Raw genomic sequence first — 13276 nt, forward strand, 5'->3', positions numbered from 1 at the left:
TACATTTTGTATAGCAGACAACATTACAATAAAATTGCAGATTTATGTCAAATGTATTACATATTTATGATGGCACAGTACTTATTTGTATCATAAGTTTTTGGGAAATGTACTACTACCACACACACAAATACACCTTTAGTCATTTAGCAGACGCTCTTATCCAGAACGAAATAGACCTCTGGTTTTCGGTTTTGTCACACGTTCAAAAGTTAATGATTAAACTGGCATTGACAAGCAGTGCTGTAAACCGATATCACGGCAACACAACATTAATTGTCCACCGAAACGCCCACAGCTACGTCAGTCAGCCAGAAACGGGACAGTGTTCTAGAATAATGCAGCGCACGCACCGGTCGGTTATGCTTTTAAGCGGATGGTGAGGGACTAATTACGCAAAGCTGCGATACATGACAGAGGGGTTTGTGGAATGAAAATTTGACGGCGTCACGCCATACAATACAACGTTTAACCGGACAGTATTTCAATCATGCGTAAGTACAATATGACTAAATTCTCCAGAAAGTTGCTGTCATAGAGAGTAAACAATAAATAGTTTATTTAGGCTTTTACGTTGTGGGATATTTTGTGTAACTATTACTAGTAACAGTTAAAGGCAACGCGTGGATTTTTAAAATTCAATTCTATCAAATTAATGATCGGATATAAACCGATTTTAATTACATTTAATCTAATTATAACCCTTAAAATTGTACAATACAGCACTTTGAGTTCAGCCTCACTTCTAAATGATATTACAAGACGCATGAGCAACTACTTTGCAGAGATCACTCATTTACATAAACTCCAATATTAGTATGCAAGGTCACACATTGGAGTATGTTCATGTGATTAGAAAGTGATCATAGTTGATACTGTAAATACTTCTAGACTGTTATTGAGTGTATGGTGTGCACACAGGTACTGTCTGCTGCTGATAGATGAACATGGAGAGGCAGGCTCTGGAGTGTGCCAGGGAGGCATTTATCACTGGGAGGTCACGACCCCAAAAGTTTAGAGTTGAGCAGCTGAAATCCCTTCTGAGGATGATTACAGACAGACAAGGGGAGATCGCCACTGCCCTCAAACAAGACATTAACAGGGTAAGAATGAAGTGGCTGGGGAATAAAAATTATATGATAATAATAAAAAATATGTTCCGAAAAAGAATGACTTAAAACCAGCAATTTCTCTGTTACGTAATAGACACCTAAATAATTTATCATTCTCTGTCAAATGATGAGTCTTGTGTCCCCTCAGAGCCAGTACGATACACCCCTCTTAGAGCTGATAGGCTTAGAGAATGAGATCATCCTGGCAATGGGAAAACTCTCTGAGTGGGCGGCCCCACGGCCAATGGAGAAGAGTATCCTGACTCTCACTGACAAGGTGTACATCCAGCCAGAGCCTCTGGGAGTGGTGCTCATCATTGGGGCCTGGAACTACCCCTGGGCTCTCACTCTGCAGCCCCTAATAGGGGCCATTGCTGCTGGTAGGGATTCCTGTGGCTTCCCACAAATCCTTATCTCCAATTTCTCTGACAATGTTTTCTTGTCATTTCTTTATGTTGCGTGGTGGCCCTGTCCATAGCATAGGCAACACTTTCTAAGTATTATGATTTTTTCTTCCTTTTTAGTTTATTCTATGCAGTAAGGAGTTATTTCTACTACAGCATTTTGATAATAACTTAACTTAAAATGTAAAACTCGACAGAGCTCTACTGTGTGTAATTAATGATGACAAAGACTACTGTCTTCCCGACTGAGCTCTTTCTTCCAACAGGGAAACTGAACCCTGATTCCTTCTTTCCCAGACCCTTAGCTAACTGTATTTGCTCCATACTGTGATGTCATCCCATTCACACAAATGCCTCATTCTCTCCCTGCAGGCAACGCAGCTGTGGTGAAACCGTCTGAGCTGAGTGAGCATTCCTCAGCTCTTCTCAGAGACCTGCTCCCCCAGTATCTAGACCAGGTCTGCACTGTAGATGCTCTTGTTTGACAAGTGGCCTGTTCTATATACTGTGGGCACAGAGCCAATGACTTGCAAAGGATTGATAATGAAATGACTAACCTCTATAGATAGTTATTTCTTTTTGATTTGTCATCCACTATTTAATGTATAATGTCAACAAAGGTATTAACAAAACACCCTTTTATTACATAAACACAGATAGATGGATCTCACAAAATAGTGAATGCTATTTCTTAATACTAATAAATACTAATATTGGGTTTGAATAATATTTTTATTTTTAATAAATCTATATTTTTCCCCTGTTTTTTGGGGGACATTTTAACATTGGACTGATGTTTTTTTCTTTAAGGAACTCTACCCTGTAGTAACAGGTGGAGTTTCAGAGACACAGGAGCTGCTGAAGCAACGTTTCGATCACATCTTCTACACGGGGAACAGCACTGTGGGTAAACTGGTGATGCAGGCCGCCGCACACCACCTCACACCCGTCACTCTGGAGCTGGGGGGGAAGAGCCCCTGTTTCATTGACAAGGACTGTGACCTCAGAGTTGCCTGCCGGTGAGATTCAAACTGATTATTAGTTGGTTTCTAGATGATTAATGATCACTTACAATTGACAGACTGCAAACATACGGTATGTACAAATATGCTATAGAGTTGGTTTCAGAAACATTTGCCAGAACAATTGTTTGCTTTTGGCTATTAAAGTATTCGTACTGTGGGCTATACAGGACTGTATACAGTTTCTCCCACTGTCAGTTTCCAGCAGCAATGTGGATGAAGTACTCATCAGCATGAATTGACTTTCATTATATTGTCCCCAGCCGTGTCACGTGGGGAAAGTTTATGAACTGTGGTCAGACGTGCATCGCTCCAGACTACGTCCTGTGTGAACCCAGCATACAGAACAGAGTGGTGGAGGGCATACGTCAAACATTACTGGTCAGTCCCCAATGCAATCTCAACACAACCTCAATGTATTATAACCTAAACTGAATCAATCACATTCAGCATTAGATGCACACAATGTAGACTATAAAGTACAGTGAAACCAATTCAAAGTGCATCATGAGATTGTCTAGGATTTATTTCAAGTACTTTATTTCAACTGTTCCATGTAATACCATCTAATCCTTGAATTTTAACCAAATCCCAGGAATTCTACGGTCCGGACCCCAAATCCTCACCAGACTATGGCCGCATCATCAACAGGCGCCACTTTAACAGAGTGATGGGTCTGCTGGAGGGATACACAGCCGCGGTGGGTGGGCAGAGTGACTCGTCACAGTGCTACATCGGTATGTACATTTATTCAGTTAGCACTCTTATTCAAAGAGATGTACAGTAGGAACCTGTAGTGGGTGTGGGACTGCACCCTCAGTGCAGTGTGCACAGCGTTACAGGAAGGAACTTGTGAACTGAATTGTTTGGACCAATGGGTATGGAGTTAGAATGGTGCATAGGGCACGTGTGGTAGGCTGAATGCTCTGCCTTACAGTCGTAGCTGTAACCATGACTCAATCCATCAATATTACTTAATATTAATATTAAGAGTCTCTGACAATGCCCCACTAGTTTATCAACAGCATTGATGTTGGAGCTGTGTGTGCATCCTCCCCAGCCCCCACTGTGGTGAAGGACGTCCCCCCTCATGCCCGGATCATGCAGGAGGAGATCTTCGGGCCCCTGCTGCCCATCGTGCCTGTCAGCGACCTGGACGACGCTATTCGCTTCATCAACGAACGAGAGAAGTCTCTGGCACTCTATGTCTTCTCATGCGATAAAAACGTAAGCTGAGCCTAACCAGGGGAGCTGGTGACACATGTTGTTAAAACTAGATACACTGATGTGTCTTTCTGTTCTTCTCCTTCTGTCAAATAGACAATTAAGAGGATGCTAGCTGAGACGACCAGTGGAGGTGTGACAGTCAACGATGTAATGATGCACTATACTCTCAACTCTCTGCCCTTTGGGGGTGTGGGTAAGAAGTCTACTCTATGATGAGGCTTATACAGACCTTAATCTCGGGGCTGGGTTGGTAGAAAAAGGCCATGCTGTAAAGTAAATACAAGAGGAGGAAAATGTGGACATTGGCAGGGCTTTGGACTTACCTTACAATATAGACAGAAGCATTATTTCATTTAGCTGATATTCTCTTTACTCTAGCTTTATGATAAGGTTCTAAAATGGTAATTTTAACAACTTTTTTAATGAATAATAATAATCTTACTGCCACCATCACAAGGATAAAAAGACATGTTGTTCTGCTGAGGTTTTTGAGCTGTGTTGCCTTTCAGTTCAACTGATCCCCAATTTTTGGATAAGGCAAACTATAGATTTGACAGTCACATTTTATATACAGTTGAAATTGGAATATCAGTAGACCATAGATCTCAAACTGTATCTATTTGCCATACAGTCGGAAAAATAAATATCACAGGAATATACTTTCAGTTGTATGACCTCACCTATATGACCTCTAATCTAACAGGTAACAGTGGCATGGGCCGTTACCATGGCAAGCACACGTTCGATCAGCTCAGTCACCACCGGGCATGCCTAGTCAGATCCCTGGGCATGGAGGGCATCAACGAGGCCCGGTACCCTCCTCAGAGCCGCGAGAGGGCGCGGAAGGCACGGTGCGCCTTGCGCAGCCCACTAATTGACTTCTCTAAGCGTACCTTCGTGTGGGCTGTCACTGTGTCCATCATAGCGGTTGGCCTCTTAATTGCCCTGGCGGTCATCCTGTTTATAGCTTCTGGTCTCAGCTGTACCTGTTGGTATTGGCAGGGGTGGTCTCTGGGGAAATCTCCTTGGTAAATTCACTACTATCAAATTACACAGTAGACAGTACATACTCATGAACTGATTCTCTTTTTCAATGTATTCTATGTTAAACCGTTAACAAATTAAGTATTTTGCAGATGACCATGCATTTTACATAATCTCTCTAATGTTTTTGAACGATGACATTACTTTCAAAACCCAATCTTGAAATGCTATTCATGATATGACTCTTAGATGTCAGAATTTAACAAAGCTCTGAAATGTATAAAATAACTGAATTAATTCAATTTTAAAGTTTATAATATTTTACAATGCCATTTTTATTTAATTTCTACATTTCAGCTAGATATATTACTTTCTACATTCATATTTGTTTTCAAATACATAATGCCTCTTCAGAGTGTGCTATTGACTTGCAATATAAGTATGCAACAAAGGTAATGTTTTCATGGAAATGTATGATAAAATAGGCTTGTTAGCTAGAGGCAAAACATGTGTTGAAAATGTGCCTTTCAGCATTGCTTTTATAATCTCTCTCTCTCTCTCTCTCTCTCTCTCTCTCTCTCTCTCTCTCTCTCTCTCTCTCTCTCTCTCTCTGTTTGTGTCTCTTTCACTCACTCAAATTCAAATTCAAAATGCTTTATTGTCATGAATGTTCAGGTTACGTAAACAATATTGCCAAACAGACAACAATGAAGGGACAACATAAACATTCTTTCTACATAAAACATCCAATATAATGATCCTTTGACCTTGAAATACCAGGTGACTGCAGTATCTGACAATGCACTAGCACACAATGACCAACAACCATTCATTCCTCAACAAGCCAACAGGCTGTTGGGCATCACACAAGGGAGTAGCTACTTCTGAGGGTCCTTAAGGGATTACAGGTTTAAACCAATACCAATTAGGGATTGGTACTTTCCGTTGGTGGGATGTGGGGATTATTTTCAGGGGGTATCCACTATATATTTTTGAATGGTTGTGACTTTGAAGTAACATTTTGAGGGTTGTATTATATTTAGGATATTCTTTTTCATATATATATGTGACACTGTGTATTGAACGTACACACATACACTACAAACTAAACATTGTATTGATTTCTTTGTCAATTATTATTGATTTATTTGCATTAAACTTGTAAACCGATGCTTGTCCAGCAGACAGTGGGCAGTGGGACTAGCAGCACTAGATGGCAGTGTAGAGCTACGTATACTCCTGGGTAAAGATGAGAACCGTATCATGTTGTCATTTATAATAGTGTGACCAAATGATGCTAAAGTGTTTTATAAACAATTTTGGATGTCCTAATTTCTTCAAATATTCACTTTGTGGTGTCAATAAAGATGTCAGTTGTTTTGTAAATCAAACTGCATTGCAGTTAAATGTTGTCTTTGGTTTTGTTTGAACTCAACACAAACTGCAGTTGGATTACAGTTTACTTCACTCAGTGGGCAGCCTGTGGAAAAATCAATCTGTGACTTTATGATCTCATCATATAACACAGTCTGTATATGTAATATATGATATGGAAATGCAGCTTGAAATTCAATCGTTTAAGTAAATGTTAGCAGATCAGATAGCTTTTAAGATTTATCGGTACACTGGTCAAAAGGAAGTATTGAATAACTGTGTTTATCCACCAAGAATGTATCCCCATGTCCTGACCGTATTCCATTTCAAGAAGATGGGTTCTTTGAAGTAAGCTTCTGAGGATGAATGTTTAGTGCCCTTTTTGTTGTGTGTGTTCATAGGCAATCACAGTTTACTGTTTGTCCATTCAGCAAAATACAGCCACTTCCAAGGACTTGTAACCTTCTGCATACACCAAGTTAAACACAGACAACTCCACAATTTACCTCCGGTGGAGGGCTGAAGGGCGAACTGTTTCAAACATTCCACTGAGTTAGCTTCAGGGCACAACATGTGTTTGACGGATGTTAAAAACAACAGAAATCCATCTTTTCATAGGAAGCTGTCACTGACACTCACCGTGTCTCTTTTGCTCATGTGTGATATGAGCATTTTTACAGTATGTGGATGCCAATGTGTGTGTATTTAGTAAGAGTTTAGGTATGTTTCTCTACATGTTTATGCTACTGTCAGCCCTCACCACAGCCTTGATGTCCTTGGACTGGCGCCAGGTAATTATCATGGGCACAAAACCACTGCAGGGCAGCCCTACTGAACTAAGAGATAGGAAGCAGGGTACATGCTTCGTAATGAATGGCCAAATGTACCACATTTGATTCAGGGTAACCATTTTGGGATTCACACACCAAATATGACATGTTTAAAACCATCTATCCAGGCACACTGTTCATTTAGAAGCAAGATTTTCCCTGGAAGGTAACACACAGCAGTATTGTGGTCAGCCAAACTCCTGGGACTCACAATCAGGAGCCACCTCCTGCTGAGAACTTCATCCGAGACAATGCATGAATAACAGAGGTTAGAGCAATTTTATGTTGCAGGGAAACTATACAGTGCATCCAATTATGACATTAAACTAAAGGATTTCTTTGTCAATTGATAATTGAACATGTAAAATATTTTATTAATTTAACCTAGTGCAACAATTGTACAGAAATAATTATTTATTTAATTACACAAACTACATAAATAATAATTATTGACGTTTCTTGTTTAAAAATCGTTTATTTTCCCAGGATGCACTTCACCATCTATTCCATTTGTGAGTGACAGCGATTTTTTCATTTCTGACTGTTGCTATAGCAACTCGTTAACCCTCGCTGACCTTGTCATGTAAGGTGTTGATCATCAGGATGTGACATACGCACACATAGGCATCGCAATCTGCCTGAAAACTAAGAAACGATCAGTATCTTCCCACAAAAGTATAATCTAATCTTTCATCTTATTGTTCCTTATAGTCAGTGGTTGGCCCTTCATCCCTTTCTCATCTGTTCCTACCGTGTTCTCTCTTTCATATGTTCTCTCTCTGTCTCTCCCTTTCTCTCCTAACCAGTGAGTCATTTGTGATTGATGCTAACACAAAGCCAGAATTAGCCTGATCATACATGGGGAATTCATTATTTTCTTTTCATCTTTATGTTCTCTGAATTTATTTGACATTCCCCCTCATTCAAACACACCAGACATTTAGCCCTGAGGATGATTAATCTTTTTTTTTCTCTCTGTAATTTCACCATGGTGTATAACAGCACTCTGTTTTTCTGGGGTTACCTAGGGTGCGGTTCCCTCTCACTCACAGTCTAGGATTGCATCTTTGTAGTCCTAAATGGTCTTTTAGCATTATCATTGTAATGACCAAAACCAAAGGTGAAATGGCTACTGATTTTAAAGATACAAACTAGACAAATTACAAAATTACTAAAAAACCTAGCTCTGCAATAGTTTTGTGCTGTACTCTCACAGAGGAAGAATATCGCTATGTAATTTAAGAACCAGATGTCCGACCCAAGATGTCCTGTGTTTCCCTAGGCTCAATCACCAGTAGCAACCTCAGCCTTCTTCAGAGGGCAGTTGAGACAATGCTGGTGCCTTTTCTCAAGTTTCTGCCTCAGGTACATGTTTTAGAACCTGACTCAGTCTGTCCCCAGGTCTCCATACCATAATGATCGTTACGTGACGGATCATTATGTACAAGAACTAGATAGTTGTTAGCTTTGATAATAGAACTTGAGGATATTCTGTACTTGTCTGTCAAACCTTTTGGTATGGAAACCAAAAGTCCACTGTAATGCTTTTGATTGTTGGTCAAGAGGATGGGGAACCACATTTTACCACCCACTGCAAGGCCTCATGACTTACCCATGAGGCTTTAAGGTCAATTTGGTGAGCTGTCTGGTGTTTCTGATCACGTTGCACCACTGAATGATTTTCCAGACCTCAAACTAATCTTAAGCAACTGGCAGCTGTTTAGAAACTGAATGAACATAAAACAGTGTAGATTGATTATGAAGTTTAATCACAATCCTCAACATTGATGTTGTTTTTAAAAACAGGTTAAGCTGTGATTATTGGGTGTTGTGTTAGTTGAAGGCACCTACTTCTGAGGGTCCTTAAGGGATTACAGGTTTAAACCAATACCAAATAGGGATTGGTACTTTCAGTTGGTGGGATGTGGGGATTAGTTTCAGGGGATATCCCCTATATATTTTTGAATGGTTGTGACTTTGAAGTAACATTTGGAAGGTTTTATTAGGTTTTCCACATATGCATGTGACACTGTATTGAAAGCTACCTTGAAAGGAACATCAAACACATTTAGATAATTGAGGGGGGTTACTTGAAGTACTTTTGCGTCACCTTAATCTGCTCACTTTTTAATGATTAATCCTTATTCCTACCCCTCTCCTTGGTATTCCCACCAGTAGGAAAGTATATTTTATCATCTGCAGAGCTGCATCTAATTCCAAAAACCCAGCAAGCACGTCATTTATGTACATACATTACTAGTGTTTCTAAGTGTTCACAGCTGGGCCTCTTTAAAAGTACCCCAGAGAAGAGGAGAGGAGAAAGGGAAGGGATGGGTTTGTCATACAATACAAGTCTGAATAGCATGTCTCTATGTACAGTATGTGCCTGTGTCATGGAATAAATTAGCCACCACACTTGATAAGATCTTTGTCCTCTCTGTAATGGGAGATTTTCATTTCTTTGTCTGGCACCTTGAATAATATTTTTCTAAAGTTGCCAGGAAGCCGTGAGGAGAATTAAGTGAGAGAACTAGTTTTTAATAATAACCATTTAATACAATTAAACCAACAAGTGATTTTCTGCACTCACTGGCTCCAGTGTGAGTACTGATATCGTGTTGGGAAAATGCATAATGGTTATTTAAACTCTGACCGCCTACTAAGGTTTGTTTTTAGTTTGGCACAAGGATTGTTTTATATTAAAATACCCACAAATCACATTTTCACTTAGTCATGTTGTATTTATTGTCTGTCTTTTCACTTTTTCACAGGGCCTTTCTTTACAATTGACAGACACAATGACAGACAAACGGCAGGATTCAATACACAGGCGCCCTGGTACCTTTCTGTGTGCATCAAGGCCCTGGAATATTGATTTACATATCAGTTAGAGATTGTTTACCATACGTCAAAACTGCAGGCAAAGTCGTCCCTATCTCGATTAATTGCGTCATTTGAGGTCATCAATACTCATTAATTGATTGTTCCTGTGACATTTGCCGGTCGGACAAACATGTATTGATGCTCAAGGATTTCCTCTGTAAAACATGTTTGTCCATTTATTTGCAGGTAATATTACTTACGTTTATTTGTCATATGGGTTCAACAAGATTAAACCTCAGTCTAAATCAGGGTTGTTTTCTCCTGACAGACTTCCGCTCATTTGGAGTCTTCTCAGAAACAAGGCTTCTATCGCCATGACTACAGGCAAACAACTTCTGCCTCTGTGAAGAAAGATGCCGCAGTAACATGTCTGTTGGAACACTGTGGCTTTGGCTTTTTTTATGGCAGGTTACCGGATCAAATAAACTCAGCAGGAAATCAGAGCTAGACTCCAGAGCTTCAGTAAAAAAGAAAATCCCACTAAATTCAAACTGTTCCAAACTCTGCACAGCAATGAGGTGTGGTATTTTTATACCTCAAGCTGTTCGTCATCTGCTATTGCTGCAAACTTAGAGGCAATGACTCATGGCCCAACATCTAAGCAGGCAAACTGAAAATAGATTCACTCACTTTTAAATGTATTTTTGTTGGGTTGTTCGTTGCAACTATTGGTCTATGCTGGTCTGAGACCAAAGCCTTAACCTCCCTCACAAGTCTCACTCCCTTCATCCCTGGTGTTGTGTCCCGTTGGTGTCATATTCCCAACCTCTCTCTTTACTTGCTCTGTGTGAGGATATTGAGACAATCTTTTGGACAACAGTGTGGAATGCTAAATGTCTCTCCATTCCATTGCAGATGAGTGAGCCTGCATCTGTCCCAATAGGGGTTCAGTCAAAGTTCACACATTTAAATCCTTCATGCCAAATCTGTCTCTGCTCTCTCCCTCTCACACACACAAACATTGGTGGGTAAAACTGCTTTCTGTCTGGCCTCGTGAGAGGAGAAACATTTTAAATTAAACTGTGTGTAAGTTTGTGAAAAGATGCACCGTTGTTTTATAGTTGACAGAAGGTCAACAAACTTTGATCGTTATGTTTGGTCAACTGTATAACATAAAGACCAATGTTAAGGATGCTGCAACCTTCTTGGAGTTGGCAATGTAGGGCAAGATAACTGATAAATGTGTACAGTAGGCCTACAGTCTGTCACAGCATGATACAGTAGGAGAGCCTGCTTGGGATTGTGTCCGACTGTAGCTGGAGCCATGTTGCCATGGCTGGAGGGGAACTATGGAAACATTCATTTTTAGGGAAACATTGGCTCATCAAAATCTGGCTGCAATCACCCTGGCTGCCTGTACTCAGTTGAGCTCACTGACATTTTTGTACTTCACTTTGTTTCCAGGGGCTTCTGTCAAATGAAGCGCATGCAGACAAGTCAGAATGCTCGACTGAGCAGTGTATGAGGTTTGTCATACCCAATTGGTAAAAGCTTTTGAGCTATGTCTGCTTGTATCATGCTGGGTTGTGAGGATTTTGGACGACAGAGAAGGCCAACAGTGGATGAATGGATGGAAGGGGGGTGGAATGGGGGGCTGGAGGTTGGGAGGGTTAAAGGCAACTGGGTGAAGATTTGAGGCATGGAACCACATGCTGTGGGTGTCAGAAATGTAACCTGCCCATCTCCAGTGCCTTCTAATTACCTACAGAGCCTAGCTGAGAGGCCTCTTACCAGCCACACACCATGGAGCAGAGATGGTTTAGCCAACTGAAAGTCCCAGAAGTAACGTATTTCACAAATGAATGGGATTATCAATCTGCAGATAGATAGAAACAATGAAACAATCACCATATATGTGTATTTTTGTAGTGCGGAGCAGACTTATCCTAACCCGTATGCTACTGCATGTCCTGTTGTTTTCACTCCTGCTGTTTCACATGGGTGGGCCTACCTACAAAGACACTTCCATGCTTGTGTGTGTTCAAGATTATCCACAAAGTAGTGTAAACCTCAACTGGAAGATCTGCTCTAAAGAAAAACACTTTCAAAGCTGCTTTAACAAACATCTCTTTCAGTACTTTTTTGCATCCAGCAAACATTAATGGAGGACATGATTACTGAGCATTACGGTTCAAATTTAACAACCATGTCTGAACCTTCTCCCCGAGTATCAGAAGCTATCTTGTTCTCTCAGATAATGGGGTGTGTAAAGGCAGAACCTCTGACACTGCACAATTAGTGGGTCCTTATTGGACTAGTCTATTGCCTTGATCAGGCTCAAGTTTCGCTACATAGGCACCAGTTACAGCCTGAGCTCCCTGGGGAATTAACAAAGTGGGGAGGAAATACAATAAAGTGTCAAGCCCAATTAAACAGTAAATGTAGGAAAGCCTGACCAGGGAAGACTCACCCCTGTCATGTTTGCAACAAAACCTTCAGGGCCAAATAGCAGACATTTTGTAATTACAGGCACTTGCAGGCAAAAATGTATAGGATGCACACACGCACACACTTTTTACATGAAATTACTGAATTGCTTTGTAATGGGAGGTATGAGTTTGGTTTTAAGGTAGGCTAATGCATGACAACTGTGAAGTGAAAGCCACGAACAGCCAGGATATTATTTTGCTACATGCTGATGGGTCAACATGGTATGTATTGTCTTCCAAGGCTTTGCTTACATTAACCAATGCTACATCAAACCAATGCTGCATCAAGTAGAGTAGCAGCACCTAATTTGATATTGATTAATGTCAATGCTATGGCTAATGCTGATTATCATGCTTTGTAGCCCTGTGGCTAATTCTTGTCCACTCAATGCTTTTTTAAGTATAGCTTCAGAGTGGCTAATTTTAATGTGTTCCTTTTCCCAAATGTCATTACAAGGATAATATCATTCATGTAATCAATTACCATGGCAACCAGTGCAAGAGCCACAACTTTAGTGTTATTGAGCTTATGTTGATGGTTGCTAAGTAAATTATCTCTTGAATGTGAAACAGCAATGGAGGGAATAGCCTGACACTAGTTGTCTGTGTCTAGTGGGTCTCACAGAACACCATACAGTCACACTGACTCTTCAGGAATTAAATTGCTTTGAAATTGTGTCTTATGTTTGAATGGCTTGGAACATGATTTTGGATAGTTTTAAGCACACACACATATCTATGATGACTGGCAGAGATGAAGTTAGTGGGGAAAATAAGAAGGGGGTTTGTCACAGTTTCAGCCCCACATACATGACCATGGTCTCTAACCAGTGTTTATGATTCCTAGATTGACAGGGTTCTGGGTTTGTGTGAGATTTGTGTGTGCTGACATTTGAAGTTCTGGAGTTTCACTTGCGTGAAACTCCAACCAAAATGACTGGTAGCTGACAATTGTACACTGAAAAGCTGTAATCCTTTTAAGATTCCTGGTTTAAACATTCATTTTGGGGG

The 13276-nt window shown here is 40.4% G+C and overlaps 1 protein-coding gene across 1 annotated transcript; it reads left to right on the top strand.

The window, feature by feature from the left end:
- The first annotated feature begins 333 nt into the window (after positions 1–333).
- On the top strand, positions 334–6098 carry LOC124478238 (aldehyde dehydrogenase family 3 member A2-like). Its single transcript, XM_047036444.1, has 10 exons — positions 334–494; positions 922–1103; positions 1261–1492; positions 1889–1974; positions 2327–2535; positions 2802–2919; positions 3134–3275; positions 3599–3765; positions 3859–3958; positions 4469–6098. The coding sequence occupies exons 2-10, from the start codon at positions 942–944 to the stop codon at positions 4795–4797; spliced, it is 1545 nt and encodes a 514-aa protein (XP_046892400.1). The 5' UTR covers positions 334–494; positions 922–941; the 3' UTR covers positions 4798–6098.
- The last annotated feature ends 7178 nt before the right edge of the window (positions 6099–13276 follow it).

Source organism: Hypomesus transpacificus, chromosome 15, assembly GCF_021917145.1.
Source record: "Hypomesus transpacificus isolate Combined female chromosome 15, fHypTra1, whole genome shotgun sequence".
Lineage (NCBI taxonomy): Eukaryota > Metazoa > Chordata > Actinopteri > Osmeriformes > Osmeridae > Hypomesus > Hypomesus transpacificus.